Source organism: Trichosurus vulpecula, chromosome 3, assembly GCF_011100635.1.
Source record: "Trichosurus vulpecula isolate mTriVul1 chromosome 3, mTriVul1.pri, whole genome shotgun sequence".
Classification (NCBI taxonomy): domain Eukaryota; kingdom Metazoa; phylum Chordata; class Mammalia; order Diprotodontia; family Phalangeridae; genus Trichosurus; species Trichosurus vulpecula.
In genome coordinates this window covers 434934129-434955561 of record NC_050575.1, presented here as the reverse complement: position 1 = coordinate 434955561, position 21433 = coordinate 434934129, and the positions used below count along the sequence as shown (strand labels likewise).

Genomic DNA, 21433 nt, shown 5'->3' with positions numbered 1-21433 from the left:
CAATAATATAAAGAGGCTCCATCCTTTCATCTCTACCCCTCCCATCCACCTCAACTACCATCATGTTTGCTACCGTGTATCTCCATCATCCTCCATTGGGGGGGGGGGGGGACTGTTACTTCCTAATTCGTTTGTGGCTGCTCCCATTTTGAGATGTTATAACCAAAGACCAGGCAATGGACCACAGGTGTCCCTCCGTGTGGCTCAATGATGGCCCTGACTTTCAAGAGCTCCTCAGGTCTCCTTTGTTTGCTTTCCTTTCCAGGCTAAGGCCAGCTGCCCAACCAACTCCTTTTCTATTCTTAGGCACTAGGTTACCCTGGGCCACCCAAAGGCTGAGAAAATAGAGTCAGCAGAAAGGCAGATCTCATGAGAGGCCTGTGTGAATGTCTGTATAATTCAGTGTGTTGGTGTGTTTGGATTTATAGATGTGTGTATGCACCTGTGAACTATATATGAGTGCTCTTCCATGCAGATATGAATGCCTCAGCACATGTGGGGTGTTTGTATATGTATGTGCATGTATATGCTTCAGTCGGCTTATCTGTGAATGTGAGTGTTTTTCTGTCTATGATTGTGTCTCTGTGGGATGAAATCTGACCACAAGCATTTATTAAGTTCTAACTATGTGTTGATGATACAAAGAAAACTACCTTCTCCCCCACCACCATTCCCCGCCAAAAAAGCAATCCCTGCTTTCAATGACTATATTCTAACTTGGAGACAACCTAGGTATTCACAACATATACATAGTATGTCTCTGTGTGAATCCTCTCCGTGTATGTGTGTCCCTACACCTCATAGGATCCTAGATATAGAGGTGGAAGGGACCTCAGAGGCCTCATGACTGGGCCAAGGCCACTCAGATTTTAAGTGATAGACTGAGGATTCAAACTCAGGTTCTCTGATTCCAAAACTAATGTTCTTTCCACCCTTCCATACTGCCTCCTTCATCCACCCCAATCCCCATGTGTCTGGCCTGTTGCCCTAACCAAAACCCAATCATCACACAGAGAAACTCCCCTGGATCTGTTTCCTGATTTGAAAAATGAGGGTTTTGGACTAGAAAGCCTCAATCTGCCTGTTTGGGGAGTGAAGCCAGAGAACAAGAGGACCTGAGGACTCCAGGAATGGGGAGGGGGATCCAGAATATCCTTTACCACTCAGCAGCCAAATTTCCCTGAAATGAGGAAAGAGAAGCTCTTCAGTTCAGGGTAGAAACCCCAGGTTCTGTCCTGGCCTGGGGGACTGGTAAAATTCCAAAAAGAGTCTAGAACATATGATTGTTCAATTCCAATTCAGAAAGCATTTATTGAGTACATACTGTGAACCTGACTCAGCCCTGGGAGATGAGAGAACAAATGTCTTTCTGTTGAGAAGCTCACTGTCACCTTGGAGAGACAAATATGAAACAGCCAGATAACCATACAAGTCAGTGTTGCCAAATGTCAAATGAATGAATCAGACAGTAAGAGAGGCAGCTATTTAGAGGAGAGGAGGAAGAGGAAAAGAGAGACAGAGACAGAGAAAGACACAGAACCAGAGAGACAGAGAAGTAGTGAGAAGGAAGAGAGGGAGAGGAAGAAGAGAAAGAGATGGGGGCCAGGGTAGGGGAAGCTGAGGGTGGTCAGGGATGGCTTCCTGAAAGAGACAAGAATCAAACTGGGCTGGAAGAATAGAGGGAGGAAAAGCACAAGAAGGCATTTCAGACAGTGGAAACAGACTGAAAAGAGGTGGGAATTCCCATGGGTAGTAGGAGTGTAGTATGTGGGAAATAACACTGGATTTGTGTTAGAGGTCTGGCTGAAATCTCACTCATTCCCTTACCACCTTTATCACCTTGGACAGCTCACAGAAGTCCTCTGGGCCTCACTCTTCTCATCTTTAAAAGGAAAGGATCCCATTCTCGGACTTTTTTGGTCTCTTCCAAGTCTGAATTTCTAATCCCGTGAGTAGAACACTGTAGCTGGAAGCAGGGGCTCCTGGAGCAAAATAGTGAGATAGGGAATTGGGGGAATAGGTAGAATCGAGGTGATGGAATGCCATGAATCCATCAAATATCAAGCATTTATTAAGTGCCAACTGTTTGTCCAAAGTGTGCTGAGAAATAGAGATGCAAAGACAAAAATGCAACAGCCCCGCTCGAAGAGAGTTTTCTAACAGGAAAGACAACGTGTTCCTAGGAAAAGGAACTGGACACATGGTTTCACTGGAAATGCTTTACGCGGATCCTTTACTGCTGCAGAGTAGCACCTTCTTTGCAATTTATAGCCTTCAAACTGTTTACAGCAGGGGTGGGGAAACTTCCGCCTCATGACCACACATGGCCTTCTAGGTCCTTGGGTGCAGCCTTTTGACTGAGTCCTGGTTTTATAGAACAAATCCTTTTATTAAGAGGATTTGTTCTGTGAAGTTTGAATTCAGTCAAAGGACTGCACTTGAGGACCTAGAGGGCCACAGGTTTCCCACCCCTGGCCTAGAGCAATGAGAGATTAAGTGACTCCTGGACCCCACAGTCAGTACATATCAGGTGTTATGGTCAGATCTGTACTCTAGGAGAATCATTTGGCTGCTGTTTGGAAGAGGAAGTGGAATGGGGAAAGACTTGAGGCAGGGAGACTGAAAAGGAGGCTATTTAAATAGTCCAGGCAAAAGGTGATGAGACCCTGAACTAGGATGGGGAGTGTCTGAGTGGAGATATGGTGAAGTATTCAAAAGGTGGCCTGGAAGTAGAAAGGGCAAGATTTGGAGGAAATTAGTCTGCATTTGGTGAGCATTTGGGAATGGGCACTTGAATACTTTTGTGTCTATAGGGGACCAACCTTTGCTGGAATAATGGATGGGTAGAATGTGAGGGCACCCCTACCTAAAATGATCTGGTCAATCACTCTGCCTAAAATTCTCCCATTAGCCTTTTACTCCTTTGGGTTAAACATTGCCCTCTTTCTATTAAAATGGCAAACCCCAGGGTGGGGAAAGACCCCTTTCGTATGAGTAATTTTTTTGTCACACACTTCAATAAGAAAAAAATGTTTGAGAGCCAGAAAGGACTGCAGAGGTCATCTGGCCCAACTTAGTCCCTTTGGAGATTCAAATCAATTCAACAAGCATTTATTAAGCTACTACTGTGTGCCATGTATTGAGACAGATGCTGAGAATACAAAAACTAAATTAAAATATGTCCTGCCCTCAAGGGCTTACATTCTACAGAAGAAAAGCAACATGTACAGATGTACAGGGGATGGGCATCCATAGCAAAGTGGCAGGTGGGTGGAGAACAGAGTGCATAGAACTCCCAGCCTGGAGTCAGGAAGACTCATCTTCCTGAGTTCAAATCTGGCCTCAGACACTTATTAGCTGTATGACCCTGGACAAGTCACTTAAAGTCATCTGTAACATGAACTGGTGGAGGAAATGGCTTGACAACAATCCACAGAGAAGAGAAGGAGAAAAAGCCTTCATTAAATGCCTATTATTTGCCAGCACTGGCCAAGAATTTAACAAATATTATCTCATCTGACCTTCACAACTACCCTGGGAGGTAGGTGCTGTTATTATCCTCATTTTAAGGCAGAGGAAAATGAGCCAGACAGAGTGAAGTGACTTGCCCAGATCCCACAGCTAGTAAATGTCTGAGGTCAGATTTTAACTCATCTTCTTGACCCCAGGCCCAGTGCTCTACCCACTGAACCACCTAACTGTCTCTAAGAGGAACCAATGAGGTTATCCTAGATGTCCTCTCGAAGGGATCAAGTTTGTTCTGCCAAGCCCCAGAAAGCAGAACAAGGAAGTTGGGGGGAAAAATGAAAGTTGGAAGGAAAAAAGGTCATACTTGCCCTCCAATGCAAGAAGAAGCTATCCAACAAATGAGCTGCTCCAAAGTAGAATTAGGCACCTTGATTTACTGAGTTCCACAAGTGGCACTTGGATGCCAGTTGGAAGGTTGTAGAGGAGTTCCTGTTCAGTCAATAAGCATTGATTAAGCTCCTACTGTGTGCTAGGTACCATACTAAGCGCTGCTCAAGTCTGAGGTTGGACTGCCTGGTCTCAGAGTTCCCTACCTTCTCCAAGTCTGTCTGTGCTTCCCCACAGGAGATAGCTGGTGTAGGGCAGGGGGAAAGCACCATGGGAAGAAGACACTTTAGAGAGGGAAAGGAAGATAAGGACAGACTATGGATAAGAATAAAATCCTAGAAGCCCAGGTTATCAGAGCAGTATGGGACCTTTGAGAATCTAAGCTACTGTACAACTATGGACCTTGAAAAAGGCATTCAGGATCTATGTGTGAATGTAAATGAACTCTGGGAAGACTGGCAGACACTGAAAGACACTGAGCCACTGGGACAAGATGAAGCTGCTTCTGGAGACCAGGTGAACCTGAGAAGGAAGCTGAAAAGAGGAGCCTATTTCCTGGTCTGGAGTAGCAGACAAGCAGAGGGGATATAAAACAAATGCAGGACAGAGACAACAAGATGGTGGCATGTGCGATGAATGTGAAAAAGAGTGGATCCCGTAAAGGGAAAGAGGAAGAAGAGACATGGATAGATGGATAAATCCTGAAGACAGAGAGCCAGGTAACAGATGGCCAGTTAAATGCATAGCTGGCTGTCTAACTAGCTGGGTAGTGGATGAATGGTAAGCAGAGGGAAGCATTGGAAGCTGGCGCTTGAAGTTGGGGTGGGGGATGCTGAAAGGCAGCCATCAACACAGAGAAAACTGGTTAAGCTGATGTTTTTTGTGGAGCAGATAGATTTTGAGATGAAATTCCTGAGCTGCAAAAGCTGGGGGTAGAGATGGGCAGGTGGAGATCTCAGGTTTTACAGACTGGGCCAGAGGGTCAGAGTATCCCTATCCCTCCTTCTCCACACATTTACAAACCCATACCATATACCAACATGCACACACAGGCTGCCCATCCTTCTGTGACCCAGAGACAGGAAAAGACCAGGCAGACTATTGCACAAAGCAGGTACTCTTAGCCATCCAGGCACCAAAGCAAGTAGCCAGGCACCACACGTATGGCACAACCATGGGTACACACACACACACACACACACACACACACAATCACAGGATTGCTCTCTACAACCACAGGCACCTACTTTTTCAACACTTTTTCAATGGGTTTCTCTAGTTTTTCTTAGTCTAATAGTTTCATCCAAGCCTAGAAATTAGTGTTTCTGTGACTTTGTTCATCAGTGTCTGTGGTTGGAAAAATTCATTCTCCCTCATCCTCTGACAACCCGATGATGAGCCTCTCAGAACAGCACCTACCTCCCACATTTTTGTGGGGATCAATAATATGTGTAAAGCACGTAACACATAGCAGATGCTTAATAAATGTTTGTTTCCTTTCCTCCTTTTCATTTTTTGAATCTTTTCCAACACACGATCCTAGAATAGAAGGTGGAAAGGGCTGTCCAATGCCTTCATTTTACAGAAGAGGAGACTGAGAATTAAAGGAAGAAAATTACTTGCCCAAAGTCACACTGGAAGCAAGTGGCACAGCTGTGATTTGAAGCCAGGTCCTCTCCATCCAAAGCTAATGAATGTTTCTATTTTCCTATTCCACCCCAGGAAAGAGACCCAATAATACAAGTCAAAATTCCCCAGTGTCCAGGCACACTGTCAGAAAGCTTATGATCACCTCCAAGCTATGGCATGGCATCGTAGGAAGACCTGAGTGGAGGCCTACCCAAAGGAAAAAATAGCTGACCACTCATATAGTCAGATATAAGCCCCACACACACACACACATAGGCATCACATATGCAAATACACCAACAGTATACTCCAGACAAGAAAAGGCCCAAGCTCAAGCCCAACACTCTCTCTCTTTTTCACACACACACATACACACACACAAACACACACACGCCAGACAAGAAAAGGCCCAAGCTCAAGCCCAACACTCTCCCTCTTTCACACACACGCACACACACACACACACAATATTCACCACACACTGAGACATACCAGTATATAGGCCCACAAATATCACATGCACAAGGCTAATCATGTACAACCACAGGCATGGCCAGTGCACAACCACAGCCCTAAAGGGGTCTACCCCAGATAAATATGAGAACCAGCCAAGTCCTTGGAGCTGTTTCAAAACCATCAGCTATCAGAATAGGAACATGTGTTCCTCTGAGAGACATTCCAGGTCACAATGACACTGCGATGTACCTACCTAACCCTGACTCACACACAAACCCATGTGCACACAATACAGAGACTCCCATGCACTACGCACTGTCCCAGGCCCTGTGCGGGTGGAAGTGGGGGTAGGTTGGAAGGCAGAGCTTAATGAATAATCTAAGGCTAACAGTTCTCTGGAGTGTGAACCCCTGGAAGCTGGGTGGGGAGAAGTGTGGAAATGAAGGTGACCACCCTGGTCAGGGGCACACATCCAGAATGGCAGCAGAGTAGGAACAGAGGGCAGCACAGGGTCGTGGGCATGGAGGGCCAAGCTTGGAGCTTACAAAGTGAGGGTGAGAATGGAGAGGAAGACCCAGCATAGTCCCCCAAACCCTGGGCACTAAGGAGGAGGAGCCCTCAGGGAAGGGGGAAAGGGCCACGAAGAGAATCACTCTCAGGGATGACTCTTCTTTCCCCAGCAAGCCGTGAGAGCGGAGGACTCCTCCTCCTGCCCACACCGCTTACCTCCCTCTAGAGAACCGAGCATAGAAAGAGAATCGCGGAAATGGAGGGCTGAGGGAAATCCCTGTGGACGGTGGACCTCTCGACTGTCACCGAAGGATGTTCGGAACATGTGAGATCGGTCCTTGCCCTGCGAGCGAGTAGTAAGGGAGACCAGGGCCTTGTCCAAACCACAGCTTCAGGGAGCCCCGTAAAGAGGCTTGGATGTGGATTCGGGGGACCTGGACTCGACCATCGGCTTCCCGACCGCGGTGGGAGGCGGGGAGGGAGAGAGAGAGGGATTTGGACAAGTCTTCTCGCTCTCTGGGCCTCAGTTTTCCCAGCTAAAAAATGAAGGGACTGTTTTCTTGGAGAGGGGAGATCATGGATGCAGAACGTTGCATTCGCCGTCCAGCAGAGCGGCTACGTCGATTGGTTTTACTTACACTGTTCTTTGCCACAGAGAAAGTTCCCTGGGTGGGGTGATGTAACCGGAAATGACTATGATATCGACAAAAGGTATCAATAAGACGCTAATGAAAAATAAAATAAACTGGAGGAGTTGGAGGAGACCATTCCTAAGCTCTCTTCACGCTCTAAATCCCAAGATTCGATCTAAGGATCTCTGCCGCAGCGGTCTGGGATCCAGGACTGGAGAGAGCTGGGGTGGTCCCTGAGCGACGTTCGGGTTTTGTCCATATTCTTAACGAATACTTCACATCCAGAGACTTTGGCATAAGTGGAGCTGTTTTCTTGTGCTGTGGGGCAAGTTTCCGCGCTCAGAGGCAAATAAATCCACGGAGAAAAACTGCGTCTACACAGGCAAAGCGAAGCTGAACAAGAAAACGGGTCTTCTATAATCCGAATGAGAGAAATCCCCAAACCTTGGAATGATGAAAAAAAAAGATCATCTGTGGAGGCTGTAAACCCGGAGACCTCGCGCGAGCGCAAACACAGACACAACATCCTCACTCCAAATGCCTATCTATGTACATGTATTTACTTAGCCGAGACCAAGTTTGTCGCTCCATTTCCACTCCAGTAGGATATAAGCTCCTGGAGGGCCGCACGAGGTTTTTTATTCGGTCTTTGTATCCCTAGGACCTAACTCAGTACTGTTTCTGCATAACAGCTGCCAGCCATTTCATAGATGAGGGGAAAGGCCCAGAGAGTTTAATCGCCTCGTCCAAAGTCGCCGGATAGGGAGAGTTCCTGGACCTGAAAGACAGAGCTCCTGGCCTTTGGTTTGGGTATGTTTATCCTCACGCATGCACGCGCGCGCACGCGAACTCTCTCTCTCTCTCTCTCTCACATACACACACACACACACACACACACACACACACACACACTCTTACACCAGCAGCAAGCCGAACTGTACACAAGTACACACTTGGCTACAGCCAGCCCCTGGCCAAAGCACCAAGTTCTCAGTCGAATTCGTCCGACTCGGACTCATCCAAATCCGCCCTCCTTGAACTCACAGGACGCCTCTGGGGCCTAGCGCAGCAAGGGGCTGAGCTTCCCGGGAGATTTGAGAAGGAAAACTAGACAGGATCAAACCGAAAGGAATTGGTTAGCTGGGCCCCTACAACACACACACACACACACACACACACACACACACACACACACACCAGTCATGAAACTTTTCTGTTGCTCAGAGACAGATCCAGGGAGAGACATAATCACAGAGAGAAAGAAACAAATCGGAGAGAGATTAGATCGGCCGAGAGATAATTCGTATAACTTTTTTTATATTTATTTCTCCGTGTGCCTCCCCAGTAAAACATAAGCTCCCTGAGGGCAGGCATTATTTCTTTTGGTTTTGTATCCCCAGAGCCTACCAACATAGTGCCTGGCACAGAGTACGTACTTAATAAATACCGGCTGAACTGAACTGAATAGAGGCGGAAGTAGGAGATTCAGTTTGAAACGCTGAGAGTCCAGGCCAGGGAAGACAGAGGGGACGACGGACAGGCAAAGAGGCTCTAAGCAGAGGTATACACAAACATGGGACAGAAATGCAGGTTTCACGTGCTGTTTTCATTTGATTACTACAATCAATTCCTCTCTAGGTGAAGGATAGCACAGTGGATATATTAGGAATGTAGATATAAAAACAAAAGCAGTATTTTTAGAAATACATATTAGGAAGATGGTAATTCTCTGTCCTTTGGTAGTGGTAGATACTGATTCCTAACAACTTGAACATCCACCTACCCAACCATCTGCCTGTCTATGGAACGACTCTATTATGTAAAGCAATTTTCCCAAATTTGTCTGTAGAGTCCCCCAAGCTATCCCCTAGAATTTAAGTCTCTTGGAAGATAAATGACTGATCTAACTCAGGAGCCCTGGAACCTGTGTGTTCAATCTGCTCTCCTGTCACACGTTAGATAGGATCCCAAACTGCACAGAATTTTCTAGGTCTCTCTATTTCTGTCTGCACTTCTGTCTCTGTTTCCTTGCGTCTCTGCTCTTCCTTCTTCACCTTTCTGTTTTTGGGGGGAGGGGGGAGTAATCTCTCTTTGTATCTCTGTTTCTCTCTCTGGTTTCAGGAGAACAACTATATCTATTCCCGCTTGGGGCGAAGTAGCGAAGGGAATTAATGAGAGCTAAAGGGAGCCTGAAAGAGGTCGGAGCTGGGGGAACTGGGGTAAGGGGGCGGGGAAAGGGCAGCCCCCAAACGTCCATTCTCTTTTATTGCCAAAGACACTAGAGTTCATTTCCCATTCTTCACGCCCATCTCCCATTTTCGGCCTCACTCGCCTAGACCCTAGATACGTTTAAAAAGTCCACCTTGCATCCTCCAGAAAGGACCAGATTCCACTAACAAGAGCCAGGAAAAACAGCAAAAAACCGGATGCTAGGGGAGGGGAAGGACCCCCAGACGTTGTCTTTTTCCTCTCTCCTCCTCCTCCCTTAAAACCTGGGAAAGCATTTCTGGCTAGGATTCCTTAGAACTTGACCTCATTCTTTTTGTTCTGTTTGCCGTCTTTCCTCCCTCTAGTCAGCCCCAAAGGAGCTCCATAGTGTGAGGCTGAAACCAGAGCCTTCGAAGGATACTGGCTCTGGAGACCCTTCCCACCTCACCCTATGCCACATCTTTCTATTTCACTGTTTTCTATCTCTGAGAGTGGCTGGGTAGAAGGGAATTCTTTGCTTAACCCCAGAACTAACGCCTACCCCCCCCCCAACTATTTCTGTCTTCTCCAATTCAAATCTGAGATGGAAACTTTATTTTCAGAATCTCTAGTGTTTCCAAACTTTTCCTTCAAATAGAATGGATACTAACAATTAACAATAAAGCCAAATTCCCTTGAGATGGTGGGATATAGGTGTCTTTCTGCCAAGAAAATCAGGTCAAAGTGAAGGTGCCCCTCACTGGCGTCAAGGCTAAATGAAACAACTTTTCTCCTCTCTGTTTTTCCTTTGATTAACTGCTCTATCCTCCAACCACCCCCCCCCTACCCCAAAGCTAAGAGCTTGAGGAAGACATACCAGCTCACTTTTTAAAGCTGATAAGTTCAAGGCAGGAGTCCATGGAGATAGGGGCTAGGGGATTAAATGCCCGTGGGGAGGGTCTAGGGGCCTCATTGTCTCTGTAGAAGCTAGGGCTAGGGGGCTGACATCTGAAGGAATTAGAAAATGGAAAGACTGGAGATTGTAAAGGCTGAGAGACTGAGAAAAGAATGGATAGTTTAGGGAGCTGATAGATAACTGAAGATTTAGAGGGTTGGAGGACCAAGGGGCTGGGCACTGAAGGCCTATGGATTGGGGTTGGGGACCAAGCAACTGAGCTACTAGAAGACATGTTGCCTGAGGGTTTAGGAAGCTGAGAGATTGGGAAATGGGGCGGGGGTGCAGTGCTGAGGGCCTGAAAGTTTCGGAGAGAGACTGAAGGTCTACAGGCCTGGGAGACTGTCTAGAGGCTGTGAGAAAAGTACATTGTAAACTGTTACTATTATAATTATAATTAGTATTATTATTAGACTGAAGGGTTTGAGGGCTAAAGTTCTAAGCAGCTGAGGGCCAAAGAATAAGCCCAGTCCCCTCCCCACCCCTACCCCACCCCACCCCCAAGAGGCCTGTTCTGAGAGGAGGAAAATTCCAGGGCCTTTCCCCCAAAATTGGAGGAGAGAGGGCAGGAATAGAAGAAGAAAAATTGTCACTTACCTCTTTTAATTTAGGAAAGTCAAACGCCTTGAGTGCCAGAGGAAGTGATGGGGACGAGAGAGTCCCAGGAGTCCTGGGGAGTCTGCTTCCAAATCCTCAGTGTTATGGAAGGGGGTGGGGTGGAGGGGAGGGGAGAAGATCCACACGTAAAGAACACCCACAATAAAATCCGTACAAACACACAAAGGACACTCAGACATGCCCATACAGTCCACCCACGAGTCTTAACATCCCCACAGTTATACAACTACACAAACCCCACGTTCACACCCTCCAATGGCTCACAGAGAATAACCCCCCCCCCCCTGCCCAACTAGCTCTGAAGCTCATATCGGCACACATACACACAGAGCCAGGAGACTCAGTCCCAGTGCTTACCAAATAGCCTTCTCCTAAGCTGATTAGGAAAGAGTGAGTCCGGAGGCCGATGCCCCCACCACCACCACCACCCCCACTCAAGAAGAGAAAGCATCCTTCCCCTCTCTTCTTTTCTTCCTTTCTTCTCTATTTGCTCGGGTTTCTTCAATAGGCGCTCCAACCGGGCAGCCCCCAGCCCGCGCAGCCCCCCACACTGCCAGACGGGCTGTGGCCAGACGTCAATCACGCAATTAAGGAACGAGGGTTTGCAGATCCCCTCCCCTTCACGCCGACCCCTCGGCCTCGGTGTGTGCAGATCTGGGAGTTCATAGCACTCCCCCACCCCAAGAACCTGCAACTTAGAAACTAGACCGTGAGGATCCAAGCCTTCCGGACCGCTTATATTCGCCCTTTGGAGCTGAGCAGGGGCGGGGACCAGGCAGGGGCCTGGGATAGGGGCTAGAGAGAGGGAAAGAGAAAGGGGGGGGGGGTTGGGCCTAGGGAGCCTTTGCGCCAGGGGTAGAGGTGGCCAAGAGTTATCTCCCCCTCCCCTAAGAGTTTGATAAGTGGGAGAGGGGGGGCCCACAGGTCTAGGGAGTGGTGGTACTGAATGAAGTACAACAGATTTGCTGTCTACAGGAACCAAATTCTCCTGATTCTCAGCCACCCCAGGCCCCTTCCAGACGCATATATACCGCTTTGTGTGTGTTTATAAGTCTAAAGCACGAGGGCAGAGGTAAAGGAAACCAGGCAGCTGGAGGCTCAACATTCATGAATACCTCCTTTTCTTTTCTTTCCTTTTCTTTTCTTCACCCCCATCTCCTTTTCTCCAAGGGGGAGGGGGGAGGCAAGGAGTGACACCTTTTATTACTACTAAGATTTCTTTTTTTCTTCTTCTCTTTGTCCCTTCTTCTCTTTTGTCCCTGCTCTTTGTCCCCTTTTCCTCTCCCCCTCTACCTTTTTCCCCCTCTCTATTCACCCTTTCTCCGGAACTCTGTCTTATGGACCCAACTTATGTTCGTTCCTTCCCATTCTTTTCCCTCCCTTCCTGTTCCTGCACACACACACACACACACACACACACACGGCATCTCTCTGTATCTCTGATGGGCTGTGTGTGTCTCTCTCCTCCCCCACCTCTGCCCTCCCCCCAACATTCAAGCTCTTGATCTTGGACCGGACCAAACCCAACGCCTCTGTGAGGCCCTAGGGATGGCACTGGCGGGCTCCAGGCCCAAAGTGGGCAGCTTGAGCCCCTTAGTTGGACGGTGGAGATCAAAACAAAACAAAACAAAAAAACACCATTACGGGAGGGTGAGGCGAACTTGCAAAGTGCAGGCTGTCTCCGAAATCTCAGACTTCTCGAGGGTAGAGGAGTATTCCATCCCCCTAAATGTTTACTTTTCCTCTTGCAGAGGCTGGACTCCACCTTCTTGGGAAAGAAAGGCCGTGGCTTGGGGTGGAGAGGCCTCTTACCATCCCCCTACTTTTTTAAAATTAAATAACACTCTCCCACTCCTGGACCATTCCCTGCTCCGGTGCTTGACCTCCAGCCCTATCTCCGGTGCCTAGCGTCCCCGTCTCCCCTCCCGGTTTCGCCGCCCTATGTCCTCGCCCCCCGCCCCGGTCTGATCTCCATTTTCCCACCATACTTTCCCCAGACTTCTCCTCCGGTCCCTCCGTCCCCGGCTCCCCCCTCCCCAGCTTCAAATGCGCCTGCCAGACCCCTCCCACCCGGTCCGGGAGCAGAACGGCGGGCGCTCTAAGAGCGAAGACCGGAGTCTCTGGGCTTGTCAGCAGCCCCTCCCTCCTGGATCTGCTAGTGGGGAGAGAGGCGGAGGAGGAGCCGAGGGGAGGTGCCGGCGGGGGTGGGGAGGAAGAGGGGGCGGGGATCTTCTCTCGCTGTATGCTAGCACCAGCTGCGGCGGCTGCTGCCGTCGGCATGGGCGATGGAGGAGCTGAGCAGGGATGCGGCCCCATTGGGTTGGCGGCAGCCGAGCGAATGCGGGAGCTGGGGAACCGGGCGGAGCTGGGGAGCTCAGGACGCGCCGGAGACTGGGCCTGTGGCGGGTCAGGAGGAGGAGGAGGAGGAGGAGGAGAAGGCGGTAGCCGCGGGCTCAAGGACGTAGCGGGAACCTCGGCCACCAGCCCTCCAGCCGGATCTAAGGCAACCTGCACTGAGAGCGAGCGCCAGGCGGGAGCCAACGAAGCGGATTATTGTCGCCGGATCCTTGTCCGAGGTAAGAGGAGAGATAGATTCACAGCTCCCCTGCTCCCAAACCCTCTACGTTCTCTCCTCATCCCATGCAGTCCCCGCTCTCAACCCCTTCTACTGATTAATAACCTTGAACCTCTGAAGCCCCTCCACCTCAACTCTTTCTCCTATCCCCACATTATCGACCCTTCCCATAACACCCTCTAATCTACTCTAACTCTCCTCAAATTTGCCACTTTCTTTCCCCACCTCTCATCACCCCAAGTCTAGAAAGCCGGCGCACCCTATAACTCTCTGACCCGGAGGCGTTCTCTTGGTCCAACCCAGACCAGCCTTTTCACCTTCTTTAATCCCCTAACCCTACCCAACCCTCCACCGCCTCTCCTCGCTTTGGTTACACTAGCCCCTAAAGGTTTCTCCTGCCAACCGTCTCTCATCTGCTCACCCCCTCGCCATCCTACCAACCTTCTCACCCTCCCCAAACTCTACATGGTCTTTTTCAAATTCACCCAGGCCTTCTGGCTCTTCCCACTAACCCTCTAAACCTCTCCCGGCTAACCCTGTAAGCCTCTCTAAACCCGGCCCGGTCTCTCCTCATCCCTTATCATCACAGCTCTTCTGACCCTGCCTCCAAAGCCCTCTGATATGCCCCACAAATCCCTCTCAGCCCCACTGCCTCGATACTGAGGTCGCTCCAGGATCAGATAGAGGGGAGTCTAACAAGAAGTGGATGTCCAGGGCCCCCCCAATCCCTAGTTTGCCCCCCGTCTTCTCTGCTCTCCCTGGAGTGTCGGGGTACGAGGGCTAGCGGTTGAGAGCTTTCAGAGATGCTGACTGTTTCCTCCCACTGTCAAAGTCCACCCCCTCCCCTGGCCCTGAGCTCACTGCTTAGGAAGCTGGGAGACCCAGACTGCTGGGGTTATTGTGACGGAGGAATCTTTACTCTCTTCTCCTCTCTCTCTTTCTCACACACACACACACACACACACACGCACGCACGCACACACGCGCACACACACAAACACACAGGCGCGCACACACGCACACGCACCCCGCCGGGGTTGTCGCGGAGGAAGAGCGTCACGCAAGCATCACTAGAGGGGTTTGGAGCCGTGGGGAGAGAGGAAGGGACTGCAGCTACTTAGATTGAGAAAGGGGAAAAAATGTGCACTAAACCCCCCTCCCCCGCCCAACACACATACTCCACCCCATTCCCCAACCCACAGCCTCCCTCCTCTCCCAGGCCTGCCGGGTCTTAAATCTACAGTGGCTGGGACCCCAGCTCGGGTAGAGGCTTGGGCTCGGCTTCCAGAGCCCAGGCCCACTCAGTCCTCAGGCCGCGGGGGATTTTGGTTGTAGCTAGAGGTACCAACTTGAGCAAAAATAAAACAACTCAAAAAACCACTCTCATTCTTCCCTTTCCGATTGACTCCTCCTGGCTCGCTCTCTTCAGCCGCTCTTTCTCCCACTTTTAATTCTTCTTTGCGCCTCTTCTCTCTTTCCTTCCTTTTTTTCTTTCTTTCTTTCGGTCTCCTTCCTCCTTGTCTTCATCTCACATCTCCTCGATTCCCTGTTTCTTTTCCTTTCCTCTCCCCTCCTTCCCCACTGTATCTCGGTCTCTGTCTCTCCATCCTTTCCCACTCTTTCTCTCTTTCTCTGGCCCTTCCTCTTATCCCCCAATCCGGGGTCGAAAGCGAAAAAGTCCATGCAATGGCCCAAACCCTCCCCCCAACATTTTTGGGCGAATCTCACCCTCCCACTCCCTCCGAGCCCAGCAATGGAAGCCGCTCGGGTGCTCCTCCCAGGCGGGGGTGGGGGGTGGGAGAAGCACAGTTAGCTTAAGAGCCGAAGGTGGGAGAAGTAGAGCCGAGCAGAAACAAGTGTAAAGACCTTTTCTCACCCCTTTTAACACCTGATGAAGTCCTATCGGCCAGACCCTTCTTTATTCGACTAAGAAAAAAAAAACCCTCCCAAACAACCGTTTCCGAATGAAATTTCGGCTCTTACGGACCCTGTCTCTTATCTGCACCATCTGTGCCAGACCTGACTGTCTTTTCTCTCTGTCTCTTTTCTGTTGGACTTTTCCGCTCTCTCTTTCTAATCATTTCCTTCCTTCCATTCCTTTTTTCCTTCTATTTTCTCTTCTCTGCTGTTTCTTTACTTTTTCTCTTCTCTTTAATTTCCTCCACTCTTGTTTTTATTTTCTCTTTCTCTTCTCCCTCTTTATCTTCTATTCATATTTCTACTCTTCATCCTCTCCCTCCCTGATGAAGTGCTAGCTCCTGATCTCGGATGCCTGGATTTCCCTGGAAGGCTCCAGGGCCTCTTCTGAACATCCGTCCCTGACTGTTTATTTTCTTGCTTCTCCTTTCCCCCAACTGACCCTAACTCCTTGAGGCCTATCCGTGCCTAGGCTGTGAGTCTCACAAGTAGGATAGGTTAAGGGGACGGGTGGAGAATTGGGAGTGGCTTGGACCGAATTGTGTGCAGGTTGAAGCCCTAGGGAGAAAACCATGCCAGCCTGCCCTACGATGTTTGCCCCAAACGGGACGTGGACTGCTTAAATGAAATCCTCGGCCACCTACATATTTGCACAAACAGACCTGGGGATCTGGAGAAGGGGGCGGCGAGAAGGCGGGTGGGGAAGAAATAAGATGCGTGGGGATGTGTACCTCAGAATCTGCGTGTCTAGCCTAAATTTAGATACAATGCCTGAATTTACTCAGAGGTAGGAAAGAGTTGCTCTCTTTTAGATCTTAGAGGAAATGCGCCTAGCGATAGTTTACATTCATATTTATTTTAAAATAATGAAATGCATCCTATACATGGGATTTTCCTAAATTTTCTACTCATACTTAGTATTAACACATCCCATTTCGGAAAATGCGGGAAAAGCCCCAATGATCAATTCTCCGACAACTAACAAAGCTGCAATCTCCCCAATCTGCTGCTACCTGCTGCCTTTGATATGGGAGCCAGGGAGATTAGACTGGAGATAAAGATGGAGAGATGGGTGGACAGAAAGATAATCTGGAGAGAGTAATAAGTTGGTTGGTTGTAATAAGAAAACTAAAATGGGTGGGTAGATAAATAAAGATGGATGGCTCCATAGCCATAGGCCAGGTGAATGGATTGATAGATAGGGGGGGAGAGAGAGAGAAAGAGATAGAGAGAAAGAGATAGAGAGAGAGAGAGAGAGAGAGAGATGGATTTGTGGATAGGTGGACAAATAGCTAGATGGATGGATAGACATAAAAGGCCTTACTCGTGGGGAGTGCAAGGGAAGGAGGGAGATATAGTGTGACCCAAAGACCATAGAGGAAATGATAGGTGGATAGAAATAAGACAGCCCCAGAATCAGGTAATCCTTAAATATCTCTCTTTCTCCCTTACTGTCCTCCCACAAACAAAATCTCAATGGAGAAAGCCTAGAGTTCAGCCAGTCTTACTCCAAGGGGCTGTTGTTTCTGTGGCCAGAGGTACCTGCTGAGGTGGGTGGCAAAAGTTTCATTCCTTCAGCTCAGGACTGCAGATTACCAGCATTGAGCCCCAGGGTAATAGGGTGGGGTTAGATCTGGTTCAATTCTGGGAGGCTGATGCATAAACCTCAAATGGACCCAAGCTGCCTTCTTAAGCAATTGCATTTCACAGGCTTCACGGCAATTCACAGGCCTTCATGCCTTCGCAGGCACCCACAGACATGTTGCTTGTGGGCAGTCACATGTGAGTGAATGTGGCCCTTCGTAAACATGAGTTAGTGTGGGTTCATCCAGAGGGACAAAGGCAGCAAGAAGAAAGAGAGGAGCTGTCCTTTGGAAGAATTCAGGTCTTTTCCCAGAAATAAGCAGCAGAAGATGAATATTAACGAGACAATCAGAATTCCATTGAGCTGTGTAGGGGCCCCACAAACCCTGGAGAGTACATAGAAAGACAGATAGGGCACATATCTAAACAATATTCCTGTGTACAGAGATGCATGCTTTAATGTGTCTATGCACAATATTTACAAGTATACAAACACCACAGTGCATCTAGAGATCTAAATATATATATGTGTGTATATATGTGTGTGTGTATTCACATATCAAGAACACAGAGCTCTAAGAAAGCATCGTGTATATGATATTTTTGTTTGTTATTTCATTAGTATAGGAATTTCCTGGTAAGAAAGGTCTTACCAATTATAAATCAACACCTGCTCTACAATTTATCTTAGAGTTGCATGGGGTGACTTTATTATCTTAAATTGTGCTGCTGCTCTGGAAGCACAATGGATAGCACACCTGCCTAGAATCAAGAGGAGCTGAGTTCAAATTTAGCTGCAAACTTACTAGCAGTGTGACCTTGGGAAAATCACTTAACCTGCTTTCTGGTCTGAAAAATAGAGATGATCATAACAGCCCCTCCCTCTCATGGTTGTTGTAAGGATCAAATGAGATGGCATTTGCAAAGTCCACAGCACAGTACCTAGCTAGTTGTTGCTGTATAAATGCTAGCTGTTGTTATTATTATAAAAAGATCTGAAACATATGTTATTAAAGTTGCCTGATTAAGTGACTTGCCCAGGGTCCCATACCCAATATTTATCAAATGCACATTTAGGCTCTGTGGGTAGTTCTCTGTCCATTACAAAATGATGTAAATATGCATGTCTATATAGCACAATTAAATATATACCCATCAAGATATCTGAGCACATATTACATTCAGTAACTGGATCTGTGGTGGGTCAGCACTTTCTCTACAATTTAAAGTCTTAGAAAGTTATGTGAGCTATGAGAGTTAAGTGACTTGCCCAGGGTCATACAGCCAGCATCAGCTTCTGAGGCCACTTCTCTCTCCTCTATGCCATATTGCCATCGTGTCTCTAAAGACACATATAGTTATGTGTCATATAATTTATATTATGGGAAATAAAGACAGGAAAATAGGAGACATTTATATAGTGCCTTAAATTTTTATAAAGTGCTTACGTCCATTCACTTCCTCCTCCAATGACCTCCAGTGGCCTCAAGGAGAGGAGAGGTGTTTTGAGATAGCTGTGCCAGCAAAGAAGTAGTTCAGGGATGTTATACCAGGCTGGAAGCCTTCATTTGAGTAGGGACCTAGTGATGGACTGTGTCTATTATCAGGGCATCAAACTGGCTAAACTCAAGAATAGATAGATCAAGGTGGATTACCCAGGAGGATCACCTGGATGCATGAAAGGATGACCTACATGGATTAAATTAGGGATCTTTGAAAAAAGACATCTACATGTCTGCCAGGATCCTTAGAAGGATCTCTGATTTTATCCGTGGAGTACTCTCTCCATAATCCATATACTCCTTCACTTAAAAAATTATTAAGTGCCTACTATGTAGAAAATCATCTCATTCTACTCAGATCCCTCTTCTAAAAATCCTTAAAAAGATAGCTATGATTTCCTCAGGTTGGGGACCTCTCCATGGGAGAACTCCCTCCATCAAACCAGACAGTGACATCACAGGTTGATAAATCTAGGACTGGAATCAAACAACCAAAAAGATGTATTAAGCTGCTACTGGGTGCCAGGCAGTGTGCTAAGTACTGGAGCTAGAGATAACCCCCAAAAAGGGGGGGGTGAAAACAGTTCATTTCCTCCAAAAGCTTATATTCCTGGGGAGAGGGGAAATACGACATAAACCTACAAATAAATATAAACAATAAACAAAGTAAATACAAGTTAAAACCAAGTAAATACAAGATGGGGAAGGTACTAGTAAATGGGGGAGGGAGAGGGATGGGAAGAGATCAGGAAAGACTCCATGAAGGAAGTGAAGCTGAAGTTGGGCTTTGAAGGAAACTTGTGGTTCTAAGAGGCAGAATTGAGAACTGAGCACTTTCTAGATACAGGAAATGTGTGCGTGTGTATGTGCGTATGTGAGAGAGAGGCAGGGGGGAGGAGAGAGAGAGAAAAAAAAAGAAGGAGAAAGAAAGAAGAGGGGAGAGAGAGAGAAAGAGAGAGGGGGAGGGAGGGAGAGGGGGGAGAGAGGGAGAGGGAGAGGGAGAGAGAGATGGCTGGGAGATGGGATTCCTATGAGAGGAATGCCAATCCTCAGTTTGAGGATTTATTTGGTAATAAACCAGGAAAGGCAGACTATAACCTATCGAGCAGGGGAATGCCATGGTCCGACCAGTGCATTAGGAAAATCATTTTGGCAGTTGTGTGGAGGATGGCTCAGAGTAGGGAGAGACTGGAAGCAGAGTCTGATTAGGAAGCTATTGCAGTAATCCAGACCATAGGTACTTTTGGCCTGAGAGTGTTGACCTGAGTGAGGGGACATAAGGTGATGGAAGAGAGGAGCATCAGAATGATAGAATTAACAAGACTTGGCTAATGGTTAGATGAATGGGACAAGGAAGAAGGAAGAATTGAGCTTGACTTGTGGGTTGAGAGCCTGGGTGGATGATTGGAAGGATGGTGGTGCCCTAGACAGAAATGGGAAAATTAGGAAGATTAGGTTTTGGCAGTCTTGGGACTGAGTTTGGCAGTCTGGTGAAGCCTATGGACCCCTTCTTAGAAGATGGTTTTTAAATACATAAAATAAAGTATACAGGATTAGAATGGAAACTAATTTATTGAAATGAAAATGTATTTTTTTTCCCAGTCAAGTTCACAGATCCCCAGAAATCTAGTCACAGGCTTTAGGTTAAAACCCTTTCATACAATGCCTTCTTTTCTCGGATTGCCTTCCTTCAATTCTGTTTATATCATGTCATGTGCCTACTTGTTTACATGTTGTTTACATGTTCATTAGAGTGTATTATGATCTTTGAAATTGGAAACTGCTCTTGTCTTTTTTGGCACCCCCAGCATTTTGCACCTCACCTGGACCTTTATACATGCTTGATTGGCTGGTAATATATTTAGTAATCTGTGCATATAACATGGTCTTATCTTAACAAGGACCTTATCCTTATTTTTTTAATAATTTTTTGTTATTCTGCACTTGACAAACACTAATATCACTCATCCACATTTGCCCCAAATTCCCTCAATGTCAAAAAAACATTCTTTGGTGTCAAATAAGCATATTTAAGTAAAACAAATTTACACAATGACAAATGTGTATGTGTGTGTATGAAATTCCATACCTCGTGACTATCATCTCTATCTCTAGGTGGGTAGTTTGCCTCATCATCAGTCTTCTGAGTCTTTAGTCATCGAATTAATCACAAACTTTAGACTCCAGTGGCTTTCAAAGTTGTTTTTCTTTACAATATTGTAGTCACTATACACATTGTTCTACTGGTTCTGTTTACTTCACTCTGCATCCATTTATACATAATCATTCATAAATCTTCAAATTTCTCTTAAGCCACTCTTTTCTTCATTTCTTATGGCACAATAATATTCCATCATATTCCTACATTCTATCTTATTTGTACAGCTGTTCTAAAATTAACAAGCCCTGCCTTAGTTTCCAGTTTCTTGCTACAATGAAAAGTGTTGGTATAAATATGTTTGTGCATGTGAGTCCTTTCCCTTTGCCTTCTCTCTCTCTTTGGGGTCTATGTCTACTAGTGGTATTGATAATATGGTCAACAGGTCTGAACAGTTTAGTGACTTCTTGGGTAGAGTACCAAATTGCTTTCTAGACTACCTGGACCACTGCCCTCTTGAAGCCTCTCTAATATATTATTTCCCTTTATCATAATCTTTGATGATCTAATAGGTACTACGTGGAACCTCAAATTTGTTTTAATTTGCAAGTTCCTTATTAGTAGTGATTAGTTGCTAAGATCCTACTGCATGATTATATTATCGAGATTTGGATAGAAATCTACTACACCTTACACTAAAAGCGATTCCTCAGACTGGAGACAGACAGATCCATTACAGGCTGTCTAACTATACTCTTATTATTTCATATCCTGGGACAATGGGGGAGTGGGGCTTCCATAGAGATTGTAAATTCTGCACTGGGCTCAGCAGGACAAAAGGCAGTGTTTGGGGTGAAAGGAAGTTAGGTTCTCGAAACTTGCTCTTCTCAGGGCTGTTTCTTTCACAACTTATAC

At 47.1% G+C, this 21433-nt stretch overlaps 1 protein-coding gene across 1 annotated transcript in view; it reads left to right on the top strand.

Annotated features, from left to right (window-relative positions):
- Positions 1–13120: 13120 nt before the first annotated feature.
- VAX2 (ventral anterior homeobox 2) overlaps positions 13121–21433 on the top strand; it is a 37671-nt gene continuing 29358 nt past the window's right edge. Inside the window, exon 1 of the mRNA XM_036748276.1 lies at positions 13121–13418. Within this exon, the coding sequence (XP_036604171.1) occupies positions 13121–13418 (298 nt within the window). The remainder of the gene's footprint in view (positions 13419–21433) is intronic.